Below are 21506 nucleotides of genomic sequence, written 5' to 3'. Positions count from 1 at the left end.
GCTTTCCGTTCTCACTAAAGAAAGAAAGCAGTTTCATTTCCTGGTTTTGTTTTGTTTCTTTTTAACAAGTATTTGTTGATAAACATCACTATATTTAAAGAAATTGTAGAAGTGAATTTTCCATAGCAAGTGATATATTTGATACAGCATTTTTAAAGGGAAAACAGAATATTTGATATATCTATGTCAGTGGGACGTCAAATGCTGTTATAACTTTTATTTTTTAACCATAACTATAAAATTAAGGCTTATTTCAAAAATATAGTACTATCTGGGGGGTGTGTGTGTGTCTTAGGGGATGGTGGGCAGGAGGGCTGTGGAATTACAGCAGTATAAGTTTCAGTGGATTACAGATTTGCATTCTTTATGTTCTTTTCATCAGTTAATTAATTTACTCCAATAAAAGTGCTCACAGGATTTTCCCCCTTTTGTAATTTCTAGCAAATTATTTGATATAGAGTTTGGAGAGACCATAGGTGATCAGCTACAAAATCTTACAACTAGTTTCTTCAAAGAATGAGTGAGGAAAATCTTGAGTAATAAGATCATGTGTTAACAGTGTACTGATGGAAAATGCTTACCTCAATAAACTAATGCCAGTGACCGAATTATTCATCGGTGAGGATTCATAGATACTTAACCAAACAGTTAACTACAAGAATGTTGAAGAAATGCCAAGATCTTCAGCCCTTTTAAAAATTCCTTCTAGAACTCAGTCTTTGACATCGTTATTACAGAATCTAGACTTTCCCCTACAAAGGATGCTAAAATTTATTACCTGTACTCCACTTTGAGTAGAAAAGGAGAAACCATAAGAAAATGTTAGTACAATTTTAAATAAATTTCCATGTTGTATCCAGTAATGGTTCAGATTCAGCCCATTTTCTTACGTAGCTATTGTACTGTTGGTGTGTAGTGATCAGTATTATGAACATTAGTGATTCAACAGTCTAAGGCCAGCTGAGTTTGTTAGTTTATGATCCAGGGTCCCTATATTTTGCTTTTAAATAACCTAGAAGGAAAGTGGCTCTTTCAGGTTTTACTGGGCCCATATAAAACTAGTGGCCACTGTATTCTTGTTGAAGAACAGCAAGAAAGAAGTAACTTCTGTTTTTTGTTTTGTTTTGAGAGAGTTGGACATACTGGAACTCAGTTTTTAAAGTTAATCTGATATTCTTGAAGTGTAATTGTATTTCTTTAATTTTTTTTATTTTATATACATATGTTTTTTGAGATAGAGTTTCACTCTTGTTGCCCAGGCTGGAGTGCAATGGCGCAATCTTGGCTCACCACGTGCGTCTCCCGTCTTCAAACAATTCTCCTGCCTCAGCACCGGGAGTAGTTGGGGTTACAGGCATGCACCACCACACCCAGCTAATTTTGTATTTTTAGTAGAGACAGGGTTTCTCCATGTTGGTCAGGCTGGTCTCAAACTCCCAACCTCAGGTGATCCACCCGCCTTAACCTCCCAAAGTGCTGGGACTACAGGTGTGAGCCACTGCGCCCAGCCAAAATTGTATTTCTTAGCACCCACTTTAAAAAACAATTGATCACAAAGTAGATAGTCAAGGGCCAGTCTGAAGTCAGAAGTTATCAGAAGTGTATCAGGTTAAGAAATGTCACTTGACATTAAAATATACTATAACATTTTAAACTATTATGTGATAAATTGTATATACTATGTACATTTATTTAAAATGTTCTTGAACAAACTTTCTTGTTGATTATGTACCTTATAATCGAATTACAAAACGTCCTTTGATTAAGACAGACATTCAGGGCTGGGCGCAGTGGCTCATGCCTGTAATCGCAGCACTTCGGGAGGCCGTGGCAGTCAAATCAGCTGAGGTCAGGAGTTTGAGACCAGTCTGGCCAACATGGTGTAACAACCATCTCTACTAAAAATGTAAAAATTAGCTGGGTGTGGTGGTGGGTGCCTATAATCTCAGCTGCTGGGGAAGCTGAGGTGGAAGAATTGCTTGAACCTTGGTGGAGGTTACAGTGAGCTGAGATCATACCACTGCACTCCAGCCTGGATGACAGAGCAAGACTTCGTCTCAAAAAAAAAAAAAAGGAAAGAAAAGAAATAGGCATTTAGTAGTTTCCTACCCTTTCATCACTAAAATTCAAGTCTTGATTCCATCAGCTTTATGATATTGTCAAGAGTGTTTTCAGTATAAGTACACTTATCCAGTCTGGTTAGGAATAGCAGGTGGTTTATTAACCAAGAGTCAAAGTACAGAATCCAAAGAATTTATACATAAATATCTGAAATATTTTAACATAAGATATATTCACCTGTATTCATTCATCAGTTTTTAAATGAAAGACCAAACCTACCCTCTAAGTATGTATGTCTCATCAAATTGTTGTTGACTGTCTTTCATAAAATATACTCATAAATAACTTTCTAAAATTTTTAGTTTCAGTTCTCAGAAATGAAATGAGTAAGAAATTTGAAACTCTGGCAGAAGAGTATGTTAGAACCCATTTCTCTTTCTATGATTTTCTTTTTTTTAGTCAGAGTCTCGCTCTGTCACCCGGGCTGGAGTGCAGTGGCGTGATCTCAGCTCACTACAAGCTCTGCCTCCTGGGTTCACGCCATTCTCCTGCCTCAGCCTCCCAAGTAGTTGGGACTACAGGTGCCAACCACCACACCGGGCTAATTTTTTATATTTTTTAGTAGAGATGGGGTTTCACTTTGTTAGCCAGGATGGTCTCGATCTCCTGACCTCATGATCCACCCGCCTCAGCCTCCCAAAGTGCTGGGATTGCAGGCATGAGCCACCGTGCCCGGCCAATTTTTTTTTTTTTTTTTTTTAAAGAGACAGGGTCTCACTATGTTGCCCAGGCTTGTCTTGAACTCCTGGGCTCAAGTGATCCTCCCGTCTTGGCCTTCCAAAGTGCTGGGATTACAGGTGTGAGCCACCACACCCAGGCTCTGTGATTTGTTTGTTTTTTGAGACAGTCTCACGCTGTCATCTAAGCTGGAGTATAATGGTGCAATCTCCGCTCACTGCAACCTCCACCTCCCCGGCTCAAGCGATTCTTCTGCCGAGTAGCTGGGATTACAGGCGCATACCACTGCACCAAGCTAATTTTTGTATTTTTAGTAGAGACGGAGTTTCACCATGTTGCCTGGGCTGGTCTTGAACTCCTGACCTCAGGTGATCCACCAGCCTCCCAAGGTGCTGGGATTGCAGGCGTGAGTCACTGCGCCCAGCCGCTTCTGTGATTTTTAAAATTGTGTCACTCACACTAAATTTAACAGCAATTTTTTTTTTAGTAACTCATTTTTTTGTAGTCTTTCCAGAGCATTAAACTTAGTTTTCATAGAAATTGCTATTCTCTTTGTATTTAATTAACTTACATAATTAAAATAACCAACATAAACAGATTTGGGAAAAAACTTAAACTCTTGGTAGGTTTAAAACTCAATTGAAGGGAGTAGAAGTATACAGAAAAAAAACAGGAATTGGAGAATAATCTTTTAAACGTGAATATTTAGTGTTCCTTTGGCATCAGTCATTATGCTTTACACAGATAATCCTCTGATTTGGGTAACTTGAGGTCAGTTAAGAGACCTTCATTTGTCCCCCAAAATCTGCCAAGATCGCAAAATGTATTAGAGACCATTTCTGTCTAAAGGGGCAATCTTCATGGGATGCATCACCTTAGAATTTTTATAAATTCTTCACTGAAGATGTTAATAGCTTCTGGAATTTTCAAAGAAATATTGTCCTTCTTGAATGAAAACAGTGCAAATTGTATTAGCTGTATGACTTAGGGTTTTGAATTATATAATAATCACTTTTCTATCATTTGATTTTTTTTTTATTTGTTTAAATGTGTATTGTTCCATGTTATACTTTATTTTACAGTGGTACAGAAAAAAAGAAAGAAAAACCACAAGGACAGAGAGAAAAAAAAGAGGAATCTCATTCTAATGATCAAAGTCCACAAATTCGAGCATCACCTTCTCCCCAGCCCTCTTCACAACCTCTCCAAATACACAGACAAACTCCAGAAAGCAAGAATGCTACTCCCACCAAAAGGTTTTAACTGTCCCCAAGTACAGAGCTAGGGAATGGTTGTAATGATACCTAAATTCTGTGACTTGGGAAAAAGTTAGCTATCCAAGGATTCTGAGAGAAAAGGCTGGTGGCTTTATTTTTCCCTTCTTCATTGCTTATAATTTATACTTTATAGCACATTGGGGAATAAAGAATTAAGGTCACAACTTCTCAGTTAAAACTGGGGAAAAAAAAACTGAGTTATGAACAATATGATTAAAGGAAGGCAGGAATAACCTAGTCTAAAACCAAACAATATTCTCCCAACCAAATTTTTGAATACTTTTTATACTTGTATGTAACTATGCATAAATTTATAGCCATGGATAGAAAATGGCCATATGTAATTGTCCTCACTGTATTTTGGCATCATTACAACCTTCAACCTGCAAGGGCCCATCTCAAGTGGCTCTTCATGGTGGCTGCATCTCAGTTTCAGTTTTGGGTCTTGGGAGGATAAGTTCTTGCTTGAGTAGAGAAATGAATCCATTTCACCTGGTCTTTTCTATGCTAAAGGCTTGCTTGAGGGCTTCTCTCTGTGTCCGTAATAATATTTTAAAGTTATGAGAAGGGGAAGAGGGAGAAACATTCTAACAGTGTGTGTGAGCCTAAATTGAGAATCTAAACCTGCATGCTGGGAGTTCAGTGCTACAGCTGCCTCCTAATCAAATATTGAGACCAATCTAATTAAATTTGCCTATTTAGAAATGCTTATTCAAGCCTTGTGATTAGGAATAGACATATTTTATCATCGTACTTCTGCTTGGAAATCTTAGGAAAACTATTAAACCATTTCCAGAACTGGCTAGAATTTTAATAAAATAAATGACAACCATTCCTAAAAGATTTATATTTTTATTTGATCAATTTAATATTTTGCCTCAGATCGCTAATGGAAATTGGGAAAATCAAAATACCCTTCGCTTGATTGATGCATGTTTATCACTTACAAAATGCTTTGTCTGTGTGTCTCATGCAGATTCTTACCCAATCTAAATGGTTTGTAATTTTTCTGCCTGGTCTCCTGTGGAGTTTTTCTTGGATATAGCTTATTAATGCTACATAACTTTGGATTGTGTGTGGTTTAAGGTGGCTTTTTATAATCGGTCTCTTTAAGGTTCTGATTTCACTTGGTATCTTCTTTGTCCCAGCATCTTTTTTTCAGCTTCTTGAGGTCTCCTGGAAATGTGCTTGCCCTCCTAAATTGCTCTTTGGATATACTGTTGCAAGAAGTATTGGAGACTGGATGAGTTTGAGGATAGTTAGCAATGCAATGAAAAAATCATTTGTAAAGAAACAAATTTCACTTACAAGTATAGGGAATCAGGATTGCCAATAACCACATTCTTATATAAAGTCTTTTTTATTTCTGATCATTGGTAAAATTGTCCCTAAAGATATAAACAAGAGTTTATTCCTTGTTATATTTAGAAATTGTCATTTGTACCGTATGTAATGTAATTACTTGAGGACATAATTGCACAAAAAATGAAAATGGCAGCCTCATAAAATTCAATGGCTATGAAAAAATACAGGTTTTCTGTAACTACAGATTATGAGAAACCTTAGCGATGTAAGGAAATAATTTTTTTCTGTTAACAGAAGTTTTTTAAAAAAAAAAAATCAGGTAATTTTGTTCTAGTGAATCTTCTGAGTGATACAGAAAATTATAATACAGGTTTGGGAATTGCCTTGTTTAACTCCTTTACTCATCCAGGCAGTCTTTCAACTAATCCTTCTCTTTTCTGGATTAGCTTTAAGGAAATGTTAATTGCTGCTCTTGTGTTCTGTTTAAATTGTCAGTTACGTGTCTTTGACACTCAGAATTTTTCTCTAAGAAATTAATGTTCCTTCTAGCATAAAACGACCATCACCAGCTGAAAAGTCACACAATTCATGGGAAAATTCAGATGATAGCCGTAATAAATTGTCGAAAATACCTTCAACACCCAAATTAATACCAAAAGTTACCAAAAATACAGACAAGTAAGTATTGCACTTTCTTCATTATATCTAAAAAGTAATAATTATTTGGCTGTTATGTTTGCATGTATAGTTATGTATGTCTGGTTTAAATCTTTTTTTTATTTTTGAGACGGAGTCTTGCTCTGTCACCAGGCTGGAGTGCAGTGGCACCATCTTAGCTCACTGCAACTTCTGCTTCCCAGGTTCAAGCAATTCTCCTACCTCGGCCTGCCGAGTAGCTGGGACTACAGGCACGTACCACCATGCCCAGCTAATTTTTGTATTTTTTAGTAGAGACAGGGTTTCACCGTGTTGGCCAGGATGGTCTTGATCTCTTGACCTCATGATCTGCCTGCCTCAGCCTCCCAAAGTGCTGGGATTATGGCGTGAGCCACTGTGCCCGGCCTTGGTTTGAATCTTTTTAAAAACTCTGTATTATAATTCTTACTTCTCTTACGGAGTCTCACTCTGTCGCCAGGCTGGAGTGCAGTGGTACAATCTTGGCTCACTGCAACTTCCACCTCCCGGGTGCAAGCGATTCTCCTGCCTTAGCCTCCCGAGTAGCTGGGACTATAGGAGCGCACTATCATACCCCGCTAATTTTTGTATTGTCAGTAGAGATGGGGTTTCACCATGTTAACCAGGATGGTCTCAATCTCTCAACCTCGTGATCTGCCTGCCTCGGCCTCCCAAAGTGCTAGGATTACAGGTGTGAGCCACCACACCCAACCCGGTGTATATTTTCTTTCAAGTCTTCTACAAAAAGTTGTATCTACCTTTTAGTGCTCCCAACTCAAATAATATGTCTTTTTTTTTTTTTTTTTTTTTTTGAGACAGTGTCTCACTCAGTCACTCAGGCTGGAGTGCCATGGCACTATCACTGTTACATCTTACTGCAGCTTTCACCTTCCTGGGTTCAGGTGATTCTCCTACCTCAGCTTCCTGGGTAGTTGGGACTACAGGCACGTGCCGCCATGCCCAGCTAATATTTTTGTATTTTTTGTAAAGATAGGGTTTTGCCATGTTGCCCAGGCTGGTCTTGAACTCCTGGACTCAAAGAGTTCACCTGCTTTAGCCTCCCAAAGTGCTAGGATTACAGGCGTGAGCCACTGTGCCCAGCCAAATAATAAATCTTAATAATCATATAACATTTGAGTATTTTTCATAAGTTTTTTTTTTGCTTTCACTGTTTAGATGCTCTTGTGGGATACTCATTGTTTTATAAAATAGTGTATATTAGTAGTTCATTAGTGAGAAACTTTAAAAAATGCTGATTTCTTACTCTCGCTTTTAGAGATTTGTCTAGGTTATAGCCTAAGCATTGACACTTTTACAGTTTCTTGAGGTGATTCTAATGGTCAGCCATATAAAATTATAAAATAAATGTGTTTCTTAAATTTCTTTTCTAGGCATAAAGATGTCATCATCAACCAAGGTAAATTAAAATCCTTTAAAATTTTATTTTGCCTTTCTTAGTTTAATTTTTGCTAATTGAAAAGAATATTTACTTATATTCATCCAGTGCACTTTATTAGTTCATAGTAATCAAAATGCGTTACTATAGTCATTTAGGAAAATACCCAGTTTTTGTTGTAAGATAATGTCATTTTGTCTCAACCAGCAAAATGTCAACTCGCGAAAAAAACAGCCAAGGTAAGAATAAGCTACGCAGTTGATTGCCTTCTAAGTGAATTTTTTTCCTGGGTCTCTTATTTGGCTTTTCATTATTTATGCCGCCTGACTTTCCTCCTTACAAAGGAAATATGGTGATTTCAACTAGGTGAATCCAGCAGCGTTTTACTTTTTTTTTTTTTTTTTTTGACACCGAGTCTTGTTCTGTTGCCCATGCTAGAGTAAAGTGGCACAATCGCATCTTATTGCAACCTCCATCTCCTGAGGTCAAGCGATTCTTGTGCCTCCTGAGTAGCTGGGGACTATAGGCACCACCACACCCGGCTAATTTTTTGTGGTTTTTTTTGTTTGTTTTGTATTTTTAGTAGAGATGGGGTTTTACCATGTTGGCCAGGCTGATCTCGAACTCCTGGCCTCAAACAGTCCTCCCTCCTCAACCTCCCGGAATGCTGGGATTATAGATGTGAGCCACCACACTTGGCTCAGCTACATTTTTAAAAATCCATTTATTTCTAAGAAGTCTGAAGATTCAAGGTGAACAGCAAAATACAGTATTACAAAAGGGATAAAATACTAAAGGGAGTTTTCTCCCTTAAAAAAAAGTTTTACCTAGAAAAGCCATTTAAAAGATTGATAAATTTTAACTCAGTTTCCTGTCTTGCCAACTTCATTGCAAATAATCACTCATTTCTTGATGCTAAGACTGAAAATATAACGAGTCTAGCGAATCCATTTCCTCTTAAGTTTTTCTTTTGTATTGTTTGTAACTTTGGCTACTTGCTGTTGTTGGCTTGTTCGGACCAAAGAAAAGGAAGCAGACTTTTGGCAAATGCGTATTTAATTTAATTGCAGTGTAGGTAAGTTTTATAAATCAGTTTTACATTCTCTTTAGATTGCCTGCAAATTTAATTGAAGCATGCTGTTCTTAATGAAAGCATGTCCTTTCTGTGCATGGTTTTCACAGCTCATTTCTGTCTCTCATAGTTAGCCTTGTTTTCTGGTCTATTATAGTGACAAACTACAATGTGGTTAAAGGGTTTTTTAGAGATTTAACTTGATTTCTGTGGATTTTTACTTTTTTGGTTCCAGAAAGAAAAGAAAAAAATATTTCTAATAGTCTTTAGGTCATTCGTTTTACATAGACTTTCTAAATGAAGTTGAATTTTGCTGGCATTCTTCTTTAGTAGGTCTTACTTTTCCCTTCTTTATAATACAACATAGATTAAGTAATGTTTGAGATACTTTAAAGGGAAAAATGAAATTTTATTTATGAAGATAATTCTTATTACATTTTATTTCAAAACTTTTAAGAGAGAGAGTCTTGCTCTGTTGCCCAGGCTGGAGTGCAGTCACTACCTTGGCTCACTGCAGCCTTTACCTCCTGGGCTCAAGCAGTCCTCTCACTGAAGCCTCCCGAGTAGCTGGGACTACAGGCGCGCACCACATACCTGGCTGATTTTTGTATTTATTGTAGAGATTGGGTCTCACTTTGTTGCCTAGGTTGGTCTCAAACTCCTGGGCTCAAGCAGTCCTGCATCAGCCTCCCAAAGTGTTGGGATTATAGGCGTGAGCCACCACCTCTGGTCTGAAACTTTTTTTTTTTTTTTAAGTAGAGGCAGTGGTATGTGATAGGAAGAGCAGCGAATGGGGAATAGCTGTGTTTAGTGTTTGGTCCTGGCTGTTATGCATAATAGCCTTATGACCTAGGCTAAATGATGGTATTTCTGAGTGGTTTTCTACTCTGAGTATAGTAACTATAAAGCTTATTTCACATGACTACTGAAGGATGAAATAATACATATGAAATATAAATTGAAATAGAGTGGCATCTACTGAAATAGGGAACATTTGAGGAGAAGGAGATGTGTGGAAAAGGAGTTTGGCTTTGGACAGTTGTATTTGAGTTGTCTGTAAAACTTAGCCTATATGTAGAGATGTATAGCAAACAATGTCTTGTAGATGTTTAAACACATGGATTTTGGAGTCCAGAGAGTGGTTTTACCATTGACTTAGCTATAGTGACCTTGAGCAGGTTACTTCTACCTCTGTAAGTCTTTGTTTTCTCATCGTAATTGAGATAATAATAAGCCGTTAAAGGGTTACTGTAAAAATTATAGTAATAAAGTGTACACAGTACCTGGCATATAATACCAAGTAAGTTTTAGTTATTAATATGTGAATTTGGCAGTAAAACCTTGCACTCAGATTTGTATTGTAAGATGAAAAGATAATTATTAAATTGGTGAGATTCATTGACCATTAGTTGTAAAGCTATTTTAAAAGTCTGGTATTCATTTTGCATGGCATATTCACAACACATTTTCTAGTATTTCAGCTATTAATGCTAATATTTGTCATTTTTGGACATTCTTTTTAAAATATGACATTAATTTAGCACCTTGACTTGTTCCACATCATCTGCTTTGATTTGAGAAGAAGCCTATTTACATATGGTACATTTAGGTGAGTGGTAACAGAGAATACTTTACTTGAAAGGCCTGTATCCTTCAGACAGAGCAGAGTAGGAGAAAAGCTAGAAAGCTGCATATTCCAATCACCATTTAGGCAGAAGTCAGGAAACTGGTTGTTGAAAGCAATAGAAAGTAGAATGGGATGTACACAGGGCAGTCTCTGAGGTTAGATGTGAGAGGAGGAGCAGGTTATGCCACTAAAAAGAGGCTCTTACTGACCTATATGTTTATATCCTGAAACCTAAATTTTTTTTCGTTACTCTCTTCCTTAGTTCTGCTGGGTTGTGCTCCAGATACAGCAGAGACAAAGTCCTAGCATATCAACTGAAAATTTGAATAAGCTTCCCTGTAGGACTATCTGTTGTTAGAGGTGGCAGTTAGGTTCTAATACAGTAGTAGTCACTGTGGTGAGTTATTGATTTTAAAACATTTTCCAAGCTAAGTTGGGGGACTTGAAGCACCATGTATAAAATTGCTTATTATGGAAAATAGATAACAATTTGACAAATCTTCTAATAAATAAAATGATTCTGCCATTAAGGTCATCCCTGAAATAGTTATCAAGTACAGCTGGCCTTCCATATCTGTGGATTTCACATTCCTAGATTCAACCGACCTGCATTTGAAATATTCAAGGAAAACAAAGTTGCATCTGTAGTGAACGTAACTTTTTTTTGGTCATAATTCCCTAAACAATACAGTGTAACAACTAGTAAGTAATCTAAAGATGATTTAAAGTATACAGGAAGATGGTCATAGGTTACATGGAAGTGCTACACCTTTTATATCAAGGACTTGAGCATCCACAGATTTTGCTGTCTGCAGGAGATCCTAGAACCAATGTCCCGTGGAAACCAAGGGACCAACTATGTGTTACATTTTAAATTTATTATTTATTTATTTAGAGACAGGGTCTCACTCTGCCAACCAGGCTGGAGTTCAGTGGCATGATCATAACTCACTGCAGCCTTAAACTCCGGGCTTGAGTGACCCTCCTGCCTCAGCCTTCCAAGTAGCTGAGACTGCAGGCACACACCGCAACACCCAGCTAATTTTTGTTTTACTTTATAGAGGTGGGGTGTCACTATGTTTCCCAGGCTTGTCTTAAGCTTTTGACCTCAAACAGTCCTCCCACCTCTGCCTCCCAAAGTGTTAGAATTATAGGTGTGAGTCACCGCACCTGGCCTACAATTTTTAGATATGGAAAATAAGTGTCACATGTTCTCATTATTTCTGAAGCAGAATCTGAATGTCCTCAAAATACTTTTTCAGACTTGAATAATCTTAAATCTATTTTTTCTCTTGTAGAACTTCAAACTAGGCCTGTTGATATTTAACACATGATTACCTGGTCATGTTGAGAAACTGAATTACTCAGGTCTCTACTGGGAAGAAATCTGCTTGTTTTGAGGAAAAAGGAAGTCATCAGTCACTAAATCCCATTCTTTCTTTCTCTTATGGTGCTGTCTCCCTGCTCTGGGATTAGATTCATTGTTATTTACCATTCAGTACAGTCATATCCTAACTGTACAGGTATATCAAGGTGGAAGGACAATTATAGTATCTTAGAAAATTGAGAAGTAATTGAGTATTAGCTACCTGTCCAAAATGTCTTCAGATTAAAATACTTGAGAAGTCATTTTGACTGTCTAAAATATATATACTGTCTAAAATCCCTCAGTAATTTATTGTAGCCAAATGGTTTATCAAATAATTTTAAAATAAATAATACAAACTCATTTATAAAATTGGGGAAAGGAAAATACCTGAATAATCTTATCATTCTAACAGATTACAGTTCTGATGTGTTTCTTTATTCTTTATCATATATACATTTTATACATTCATTTAACAGATATTTACTGAGTGCTTATTTTGTCAGACCCTATCCTAGGCAGTCAGAGTTACAGCAGTTACAGTGTTGAGCTGTGTGGAACTTATATTCATGCTCCATAGACAAAACAGATAATAAATACTTCATATGTCAGGAAGGTGATACATATGGGGAAAGAATAAGGAGAGTAGAGAATTGCTATTTTATATAGAGTGGTTAGGGAAGACATTTCTGATATGGTGACCTGAAGGAAGTGAATGAAATATGAAATATGTAGATAACTGTAAAAAGGATTTTATGAACAGAGGAAGCTGGAAGTATATAAGCCTTGAGGCAGGAACTTTCTTGCTGTATTAAGGAATAGCAAGGAGGTCCTTCATCATAGAGTACATACAATTTTGTATTATTTAGCACTTACATTTATAAAATGCATATTCATTCCAAGCAAGAGAAGCTTCGTGAGGTACGTCATGTAGGAAAGGGAAGTGAAGTGATACAGCAGAAAGGGCAAATGAGTAGCAAACATGAGACCTAGTTAGGGGTGAAATGACCTGTATCACAGAAAATTAAAGAATCACAGTTCTGCACTATGAGTTAGATAACTCATAATTTTGGGAGAAGCTGAAAATTCATTTGCTAAAGCAGTGATTTTAGAAAACAAAACATGGTTGTCTGATAAAATTTTTCCTATTACCCTGACACTTTGGGCCTCAGTTTCCTTACATATATTTAGGCTTAGAGTAGATATCACTAAGGTCTTTTCGGTAGCTTTTTGAAAGCTCTTTCTTGTAGCAAACAGAAAATGATGCACAGTTTCCTCCTGTCCCTACAATACCTTCACTAACTTGCTTGTAAACTACCTTTTGAAGAACTTAGAGGCTGGGTGAGGTGGCTCACGCCTATAATCCCAGCACTTTGGGAGGCCAAGGTGGTTGGATTGCTTGAGCTCAGGAGTTCGAGATCAGCCTGGGCAACATGGCAAAACCCCATCTCTACCAAAAATACAAAAATTAATCAGGCATAGTGGCACACATCTGTAGTACTAGCTACTTGGGAGGCTGAGGTGGGGGGATGGCTTGAATGGAGGTGCTTTTGTTCAGAGCCTTGCATTATGTTTTCTGACCTGTTGGCTCCAGACCTGTTTAGTCCTAAAACCTGTTCACACCTGTGCAAACTGAGCATTGTATCTGAAAGAATAGCTAAAATTTATCGATAAAGATATAGCAGTGTACTGCTGACACTGTATTTTGTGTCACCTATTGAGAGGGTGTATATTGTCACTTACTCAGAGAGTGTGCAGTTTGAAACAAACCAAAAAAAGCAAAAGCCTTTCATTGAACTACAGGCAGGTTCTTTCCTTTTTACCAAGATGGTATCCCAAATTTGGCAATTCCAGAATTTAGGAAGAAGTTTGTTGAGTGTGCATAAGCAGAAAGGACAGAAAACCAGTGCATTTCCAATGGAGACCATACTTAATTCTAAAATTTATTTATTTTCTTTTTTATTTTAGAGATAGGGTCTCACTCTGTTGCCCAGGCTGGAGTGCTATGGAATGATCACAGCTCACTGCAGCCTTGACCTCCCGGGCTCAGTTGGTCCTCCCATCTCAGCCCCCAGAGTAGCTGGGACTACAGGAATGTGCCGCTGTGCCCAACTAGTTTTGTATTTTTTGTAAAGACAGGGTTTCACCATGTTGCCCAGGCTGTTCTTGAACTCCTGGGCTCAAGTGATCCACCCGCTTCAGCCTCCCAAAGTGCTAGGATTACAGGCATGAGCCACTGTGCCTGGCTAGTTCTAAAATTTACATACTGTGCCTTTTAATAACCTGTATAAACATAATTTGGATCCCTGCATCTGGGGTTTGTCCAAGCATTCTCTGTATTTTTATTTATTTTATTTAAGAGCGTAGAGAAGGTGCTGCCAAGGACAGCAGGCCTGCCAGGCTGCTGGTCTCGCCATCTGTATTTTAAAAGAATACCAAAAAAGAGGACCTTTCCTCTGTTGGAGATTTTTTTTTAAGCTCTATAAAGCAAAGATCTGATTTCATAATGTTGTGGTTAGTAGCAGTCTTCTAGATTAAAATTATTTGAAGACTGTCCCATTTTTTAAAATAGAAACTGTCCCAACTTCTAAGAACATGTTCTTGACATCCTCTTTCCTTATTTTCAGCAAAAAAAAAAAGCCCCAACTCTCTCCTCTGGACATCAAGTATATGAATACTTCATTAGAGAATGTTCTAATCTTATACGTATTTATCGTGGCTAAAGTCTTCATTCAAATTATGTGCATTTTTGCTATACACATACTTTTTAAAAAAAAATCTAAACTAGAAAATGTAATTAACCAAAAATTTTCAGTCTTCAAGCATGCCAGTTAACTGAGTGAAATATCATAGTTAGAAATCTGTGCTGTCCAGGCCAGGCACAGTGGCTCATGTCTGTAATCCCAGCACTTTGGGAGGCCAAGGTGGGCAGATCACCTGAGGTCAGGAGTTTAGACCAGCCTGGCCAACATGGCAAAAGCCCATCTCTACAAAAATACAAAAATTAGCCTGGCGTGGTGCACCTGTCTGTTGTCCCCAGCTACTTAGGAAGCTGAGGCAGGAGAATCTCTTGAACCTGGGAGGCGGAGTTTGCAGTGAGCTGAGACAGCACCACTGCACTCCAGCCTAGGCAACAGAGTGAGACTCCATCTCAAAAAAAAAAAAAAAAAAAAAAACTATCCTGTCCAAAAATGGCAATTATATTCTATATTGTATTTCTAACTCTAGTAATTGTTACTGTTTTCTAGAAGCACTTTGAAAAGAATTCTAAAATTTGTGATTAGCTGTAGCCAGAAAGAGTTGCAGTTAATCAGTGGCATATACCAAGATTGCAAGGAAAAGGTGTAGTAAATCACGTGCCATGTCCCCGAACTGTACTCACAACTGGTTCTCCAAAGAACAGTTTCACCAAAAATATTCTATTGTTTTCCTTTAATAATGCTTTTTAAACTTTGGTGAAGTATTTTAATGTTTCTAAAAACATATTCAAATAATACAGTGACCACCCAGATTTATCAGATCTTCACATTTTGCTTTATTTGATTCAGGGTTTTTGTTTGTTTGTTTGTTTCATTTTTTCCTTTAAGAAATAACATTATAGTTGAAGCTTCTCATTAATCCTGTTTAATCAGAATTTTATATACAGGTTTTAATGTTCTGCTGAGGTCTCCTGATTTCCTCCCTGCTGTAGTTAATTGAGAAAACAGAGCCAGGATAATAGTTTGACATTTGAAATTTCCTGTTCAAATTTCTTATTTTTAAAAAATTAAGTGCAACTTGGTATATTCATATAAAATGAAAAGGTTTTTTGTTTATTTAGTGCTTTAAATAATTTTTCCTGAGGATGTAAGTGAGTGAGTTTGGGGAATTTTAAAATAAAACCATATTTTGCCTACAAAAAAGTTTCAGGCAGTATAGTGAGTCTTTGAGCAGTTTTATGTGTCGTTATTGAAATGATTTTTTTTCCATCTTTTCCCAAAAAAAGCCTTTTCAAGCAGTTACAAATAATCTAAAATGCTTAAGCACTCATGTCTGATTTTTCAAGTAATTTTATGACAATCAGAGCAAACATCAAGAGAAACCTGATTAAAGGAGGTTTAGGTTCAAAAAGGGTGGGTAACTGGTAAGTTGTTGCTTACTACTGTTATAAGAGTTGATTAAACAGGGGGCCACCAAGGAATGGTTATGTTCCAATGTAACTCCTAAGAGGTTAGGTTCATATCTTTTACACTGTGCATCCCCCCCCACCACTATGTAATTAAAATTCAGAATTTTATCAGCCAAAAAGAACTCTTGCCTATAGAAGAAAAAGTTAAGGTCGCCATTTTGTACTTGCCAGATTTTTCAGGCCAAAGTTTTATATTTGACTAATAAAACTACTAAATGTTTAGCAAGTACTGGAACTAGAGGGGAGATTTTTTTTAATCTATGAAATAAGAGAGATATATCCTTCTAAATTCTCTTTTGGTTTTTTGGGTCTCTACATTTTATGATTTAACTATTTTACAGCTAGATCATTGAAAGGGGGCAAAATCCAAACATCCTTACAGATTCCATTGGTTTGATTGGAATTTTAAATACTGAATTATAACTACAAAATAACTGGATCGTTAACTGGGGATTTGAAATCTTTTGTCTGCATCAAGACTTTTTAAGAAAAGGATTTTAGCTTCCAAAAATGTTCCTTGTCACTTTCTACTATATAAATTTTTTTTTTTTTTTTTTTTTTTTTTTTTTTTTTTTTTTTTTTTTTGTTTTGAGACGGAGTCTCGCTCTGTCACCCAGGGCTGGAGTGCATGTGGCCGGATCTCAGCTCACTGCAAAGGCTCCGCCTCCCGGTTCACGCTATTCTCCTGCCTCAGCCTCCGGAGTAGCTGGGACTAAGGCGCCCACCACCTGCACGGCTTAGTTTTGTTTTTGTTTTTTTTTTTTTTTTTTTTTGTATTTTTTTAGTTAATATTTCTGGGATTTTGGTTGTCCTTCTATTGTTTAACTCTGTGGTTTTGGGAAGTAGAGCCTGATAGTATCAGAGAAAAGGCTCAAATTGAGTAAAGATTCTTTAATTTTCTGCTTGCAGAAATTAGGTAGCATCACACTCTCCTATCTTTTAGTTAAGTATAAAACTCAAATTCCAGTTTAGGGGAGCCTATTGAGTTCTAAAGATTGTAAAATACAGATTAAAAATGGACTCCTAAAATGGAAACTTTCGGGAGAAAGATGTATTAAGTTGTAAGCAATCTAGACGTTCAGAAGGCTTTCTACAGGTAGTACCCATTACACAAATAATTATAATCATAGTCCAAATCCCTGAAGTTCTGCTGTTGCCTCTGAATGGCTTTTTTTTCTTTTTAAAAAATCTCTAAGACCAGAAGTAAAGCAAGCTTAAAAAGAAAATCACTGGAGGAACTGATCTTGCAATGGAGTATGCCCAGTGCCATCTCCCTTCTCCACTCTGCCTGAATTTTAACTTTTCCTTTGCTACAATTTGTGAGCAATTAATAAGTTTTTGTAAGGATCTTATATAAATTACTTTAAAAATCAAGTATTTATACATGAGTATGAACCATTTTGAAAATATGGCTTTGCTCAGAACACCTGAGATAACTGTCTCAAAAGAATGGGAGTTTTGATTAGGGAATATGATAACCATTTTGCAATTTGGGACACCTCGGAGTGTCAGATGGCCTAAGGGAGATGCAAAAGTAGAAGAGCAAAACCCAAGGAAACTGAAGGGGAAGCATTAGGAGGAATGGGGGAAGGATACAGAAGGGAAAGTGCAACATCAAGTATTTCAAATTTTTGCCTAGCAATCACTCTTTCCAAAGATAGTAGAGCAGAAACATCTTCCTCTTCTACTGTCCTCCCTAATTTCCAGCTGTTGGGATTCAGAGCTCAAGCTCGTACTATTTGGATTGAAAGGAAGCTGTGTTGTCACCTTGTAATTGGACTAGCCTGAGGCCCTTACCAGTATCTGAACAGCACTGCCTAATGGAAATACAATGTATAACACATATGTAATTCAAATTTTCTAGTCAAATTTTAAAAGACACGTGTAATATTAAATTTTAATAACAAATTTTTAACTCAATGTAGCCAAAATACTGTCCTTTTGATGTGTGATCAGTATACAAAAATTATTAGTGAGATATTTTACTTTTTTTTCCATATTAAGTCTTCAAAATCTGGTTTGTATTTTATATTTCCAGCATATCTCAATTCAGACTAGGCCACATGGTAAGTGTTCAGTAATCAGTGTCTATAATTTTAGACAGAGCAGGTCTAGATCATAGTTTTAGAGTGAAAATGTTTCCAGAGTTCTAAGTAATAGAATTTTGGACCAAAGTCTAAAAATGTATTTAACCTCTCTAAGTCTTGGTTTCCCCTTCTGTAAAAGGAGGTTAGACTAGGAGAGCTATAATATTTCATCCAGCCCCAACATATGTGTCTGGGGAAATGAACAACAGCCTTCATGAACAATATCCTACAGAATTTCTTCTTTAATAATTAAACTACTCTATCACTGATCAGATTGACTTAAGAATATTTATTTTGTTTGAACATAAGCTAGTAAGTGCTAAAGCTGAGATTCGAACCAAGGTCTGTATCACAAAGCTTGTGTTCTCTTCACTCCCTCTCAGTCCCAGAAAATTTCACCATACCAGGGTTGGAGATAAAATGTTGAGGCTGTTTATATTTAAGTTAGCATCAGCTTCATTATTGAATACTCCATACTGTGTTTACTATCATGAGGCAGGTAGTTTTCCTCACTTTCCTTTTCTGGACCACCAGACTTTGTATTTTGTTTCTGATCTTCTGTTCTGCTTTGATCAGTCCCATCGCCCATCCCTTATTAAGTTTCCTGGTGGTTTATAGTGAAGACAGGCAGAAAGTAGCATTGGGATAATACATACTGACTCTGAGTTTTATGATTGTAAGATCAAGAAGCCTGAGAATCTCAGGAAAAAGTGTGCAGTGAGAATCTGACAATGACTGGGTAGAAAAGAGGCTCTTCTTCATCTATGTATTTTACCTAATGCCCAAGGTAAAGACTGTCTTCCTAAAAGAAGAGGTTGCAAACTGGTGTTGTGTGCAGGCCAAAGGTATGTTTTCATTTGGTATTGTCCCTTTTTTTGGTAGAGGAGGGAACATTTTTAAATAGGCAGGTTTCGCAATAAATTATAGATTTTCTATTTCTTTTGAAAAATAAGAAGACCTAGTAACACTGGACCCACATTCTTCATGGAGTGGCCTTGCTGCTCCCTCCCTGAGATGGGGTATGGGGTATTCGAATACAGTGTCCCCACCCTCAGTCATCGTGTACTCTCCCACTTCTCTCAGTTTCATATCCTGCAAATGAATTTGTGTTGTTTTAAAGTGTACATAATAGACTCAGCAGAATTCTAGTTTATTTGCTTATACTTGCTGTTCTGTGGACAGTCACTTTAAAGCTTAGGAAAAGATACTATAGTGTACTAAATCAAACAATTGCTAAACAGTGTTTAGAATGATCATAAATCCCTTTCAAAGGCAGAAGGATAAATGTTTGTCAAGAACCTCATACTATGCTTTGCAGTGTGATATCTTATTTAATCACTTATAATTCCAAACAATAGGTATTACCACTTTATATATTGAGAAAATGAAGCCAGTCTTGCAGCTAACAAAGTGTGAAGCTAAGATTCAAGTCATAGACTTTTCCAAAGCTCATGCTGTTTTCACTATAATGTATTGCTGGAAATTGTCTGAAGTGCTTAGGTTATATACTTGATCTCCAACGTATATGACCAATTTATAGATAGTGAAAGCATTGTCATCCTAATATGCATTGCCATTTTTATATCATATCAGAAAAGTTAGAAGCACTAGATCATGCCTTTACTTTTCTACTTGGTTTCTTAGGCTGCTTGACATTTGATAACCAATATGGTGTTCTCAGCTGTGCCTGTTCAAAAAGGAGACTTTTTTTTTTTCTTCCTTGATACTGTGACTAACCCTCCCCCTTTGCTGTACCTATGCTCCTAAATGGTGATAGAAGCATCTATTATGAAACGTCTTTTTTATTCAGAACACATTTATGATGTACATCTCTCATCAAAGATCCTGGAATAAATTCCAAAGGATTAGATATCTACCTTCAAAAGTTTGTAATCTTAAAACTAGAGGAAAATTATATAACAAGGTGACACTTGAAAAGAGTAAACTATACAAATAAGAACAAGGATATACAGATCGGGATGACTGCAGAAGTAGGGAATATTTACAGCTGGTCATTTTCTTATCAAATTTCAGCTGTGCTAAAAATCATCGGGAAACAGAGCCCACTCTTAGATTCGGAAGTAATGAAGACATACATCATGTGGTGTTAAAACCATAGTGTGGGAGGCCTTAGCCTGTTCTTAGATCAAACTCTGAGGCCAACTACACTGAGTAATAATAATAAAAATAACTTGAACTTCTCACCCGTAACAAGCACAACCTTTTTTTTTTCTTTTGAGACGGAGTCTCGCTCTGTCTCCAGGCTGGAGTGCAGTAGCATGATCTCGGCTCACTGCAACCTCCGCCTCCTGGGTTTAAGCGATTCTCCTGCCTCAGCTTCCCGAGTAGCTGAGATTACAGACATGTACCACCACACCCAGCTAATTTTTGTATTTTTAGTAGAGATGGGGTTTTACCATGTTGGCCAGGCTAGTCTCAAACTCCTGACCTTGTGATCTGCCTGCCTTAGCCTTCCAAAGTGCTGGTATTACAGGCATGAACCACCATGCCCAGCCCAAGCATAACCTTTTTAATCTGACTGAAGAAGTACTTGCAGACATTCAAGAAGTAATTTATCTTTCCTTCCTCTTCATGGTTTGTATTATATAAACTACTGCATTATCACATACTCTTCTCCTTAGGTCGTTTAAGTCATTATTAGAGATCCTAAGGTTGTATCAGCCTCTGGTTGTTGATCACATTTTCAGTCTGGTTCTAATGCTATTTTCATATCATGCCAGACAAGTTGGCAAGTGCTAGACATTTCCCATGTATCTGTAGTAAGCCTTTGTCTCTCCTTTAGGTCCTTCTGTAACCATTTCACAATCACCATCAATATTATTGAACCTGTTACATGGAGGTCACTGGGATGCTAGAGGCAGGGTTAAGTGGGGTTTTTTTGTTTTTTTGTTTTCAAAGGAGTAAGAAACAATTGTGGCTGGGTACAGTGGCTCACACCAGTAATCCCAGCACTTTGGGAGGCCGAGGGGGTGCAGATAACTTGAGATCAGAAGTTTGAGACCAATCTGGCCAATGTGGTGAAACCCTGTGTCTACTAAAAGTGCAAAAATGAGCCGGTTGTGGTGGTGCGTGCCTGTAATCCCAGCTACTTGGGAGGCTGAGTGGGGAGAATCACTTGAACCCAGTGGCAGTTTGCAGTGAGCCAAGCTCGTGGGACTGCACTCCAGCCTGGGTGACAGAACAAGACTCCATCTTGAAAAAAAGAAAAAATTCCATCAGTTGAGTGATGTATTTTCTTTTGTAAAATATGTGTAATGTTGCCCAGGCACGGTGGTTCACGCCTGTAATCCCAGCACTTTGGGAGGCTGAGGTGGGCGGATCACCTGAGGTCACGAGTTCAAGACCAGCCTGACCAACATGGTGAAACTCCGTCTCTACTAAAAATACAAAAAAAAAAAAAGAAAGAAAGAAAAATAGCTAGGCATGGTGGCACATGCCTATAATCCCAGCTACTTGGGAGGCTGAGGCAGGAGAATTGCTTGAATCCAGGAGGCGGAAGTTACAGTGAGCCAAGATGGCGCCATTGCACTCTAGCCTGGGCAACAAGAGCAAAACTCTCTAAAAACAAAAACAAACAAACAAAAAATAAAATAAAATAAAAAAAACCTTTATATTTGAGGAAAATTTTAGGTTCACAGCAAAACTTAGCAGGAAGTTCAGATTTCCCACATACTCCCTGCCTTAACACATGTACAGCCTTCCCACTATCAACA

The 21506-nt window shown here is 37.4% G+C and overlaps 1 protein-coding gene across 2 annotated transcripts in view; it reads left to right on the top strand.

Annotated features, from left to right (window-relative positions):
• Positions 1–21506, top strand: part of EML4 (EMAP like 4) — a 165264-nt gene that overhangs the window by 86821 nt on the left and 56937 nt on the right. The window contains exons 4-6 of one of the 2 annotated variants that reach the window (XM_017848901.1): positions 3882–4055; positions 5931–6059; positions 7448–7473. In XM_017848901.1, the coding sequence (XP_017704390.1) occupies positions 3882–4055; positions 5931–6059; positions 7448–7473 (329 nt within the window). The remainder of the gene's footprint in view (positions 1–3881; positions 4056–5930; positions 6060–7447; positions 7474–21506) is intronic. The other variant, XM_017848902.1, reaches the window with a different exon arrangement.

This window comes from Rhinopithecus bieti, unplaced genomic scaffold, assembly GCF_001698545.2.
Source record: "Rhinopithecus bieti isolate Rb0 unplaced genomic scaffold, ASM169854v2 scaffold_28163, whole genome shotgun sequence".
Classification (NCBI taxonomy): Eukaryota; Metazoa; Chordata; class Mammalia; order Primates; family Cercopithecidae; genus Rhinopithecus; species Rhinopithecus bieti.
Note: the sequence above shows the minus strand (reverse complement) of the source record. Positions and strands in the feature narration are given on the sequence as shown.